Genomic DNA, 1,467 nt, shown 5'->3' on the forward strand with positions numbered 1-1,467 from the left:
AACAGAATTGCACACTCTCTTAAACATTTTTTTCTATGAAGTTTACCTGTATGTAACCTTTTGTATGATCATAACCTGGGTCTGATTATAACACGAAGGCTATGATTCACAGTTGAAATTCTCCCTTTTACTCCAGTTCATCAATTTTCTTGTTTACTTATTTATAGAAAATTACCCGAAGAGCCGCAGCGTGAGGCCTCCTCATGGATGTGCCCAACGTCACGTTGTGTGTTGTGGAGGGCTCCGCGAACGCCTCGGCCGGCCCGAACGCCTCCTCCGGGGGCGCGCCCGAGGAAATCCCGGCCGTGCACTGGGTGATCATGAGCCTGTCCCCGCTGGGCTTCGTGGAGAACGGGGTCCTCCTCTGGTTCCTCTGCTTCCGGATGCGGAGAAACCCCTTCACCGTCTACATCACCCACCTGTCCATCGCCGACATCTCGCTGCTCTTTTGTATTTTTATTTTGACTGTCGACTATGCTTTGGACTGCGAGCTCTCTTCTGGCTACCAATACACGATCGTCACGTTATCGGCGACGTTCCTGTTTGGCTACAACACGGGCCTCTACCTGCTGACGGCCATCAGCGTGGAGAGGTGCCTGTCCGTCCTGTACCCCATCTGGTACCGATGTCATCGCCCCAAGCACCAGTCGGCGCTCATCTGCGCCCTGCTGTGGGCACTCTCCTGCCTAGTGACCACCATGGAATACGTCATGTGCATTGACGACGAAGGGCAGAGCCATTCTCAAGGTGACTGCAGGGCGGTGATCATCTTCATAGCCATTCTGAGCTTCCTGGTCTTCACCCCGCTCATGGTGGTGTCCAGCACCGTCCTGGTGGTCAAGATCCGGAAGAACACGTGGCCGTCCCAGTCCTCGAAGCTGTACATGGTCATCGCCATCACCGCTGTCATCTTCCTCATTTTCGCCATGCCCATGAGGCTCCTCTACCTGCTGTACTACGAGGACTGGTCGACGTTCGGGACCCTCCAGGGCGTCTCCCTGCTCTTCTCCACCATCAACAGCAGCGCCAACCCTTTCATTTACTTCTTTGTGGGCAGCCGTCGGAAGAAGCGGTTCAAGGAGCCCCTAAAGGTGGTTCTGATCAGGGCTTTCAAAGATGAGATGCAGCCCCGGCGCCAGGAGGACAGCGGCAACCCCGTCACCATCGAGACCGTCGTCTGAGGACAAAAATGGTGGGACGCAGGTCATTTGTAGCCTGTGCTTGAAATACAACTGAAGTAGCTCCTAAGTGTGACACAGAAGGGCCCCCACCCGTGTGCGTGAGATGCTGATTAACCATGAGCTTGCACTCTCGGAGCGTATCTTCTGGAAATGCCTAAATACGAACCTCGTCACTTCTGTACCTGTCAAAAAAACTCTTCTGTTTCGCCTCAAGCTCTCCCCGAGAACTATAAAGGTTATTCTAGCAGGAAGGCCCGCAGATGTGGACAGGAAAAGGTACCACAGG

General features: G+C 53.9%; 1 protein-coding gene across 1 annotated transcript; it reads left to right on the top strand.

Moving 5' to 3' along the window:
• Window positions 1–203: 203 nt before the first annotated feature.
• On the top strand, window positions 204–1,181 carry MAS1 (MAS1 proto-oncogene, G protein-coupled receptor). Its single transcript, XM_016211277.2, has one exon. The coding sequence runs from the start codon at window positions 204–206 to the stop codon at window positions 1,179–1,181; it is 978 nt and encodes a 325-aa protein (XP_016066763.2).
• Window positions 1,182–1,467: the final 286 nt, after the last annotated feature.

Source organism: Miniopterus natalensis, chromosome 5, assembly GCF_054644295.1.
Source record: "Miniopterus natalensis isolate mMinNat1 chromosome 5, mMinNat1.hap1, whole genome shotgun sequence".
In the NCBI taxonomy this organism is placed as follows: domain Eukaryota; kingdom Metazoa; phylum Chordata; class Mammalia; order Chiroptera; family Miniopteridae; genus Miniopterus; species Miniopterus natalensis.

Coding starts and splice junctions, on each gene's coding strand:
- MAS1 (XM_016211277.2), top strand. CDS start 204: ATGGATGTGCCCAACGTCACGTTGTGTGTTGTGGAGGGCTCCGCGAAC.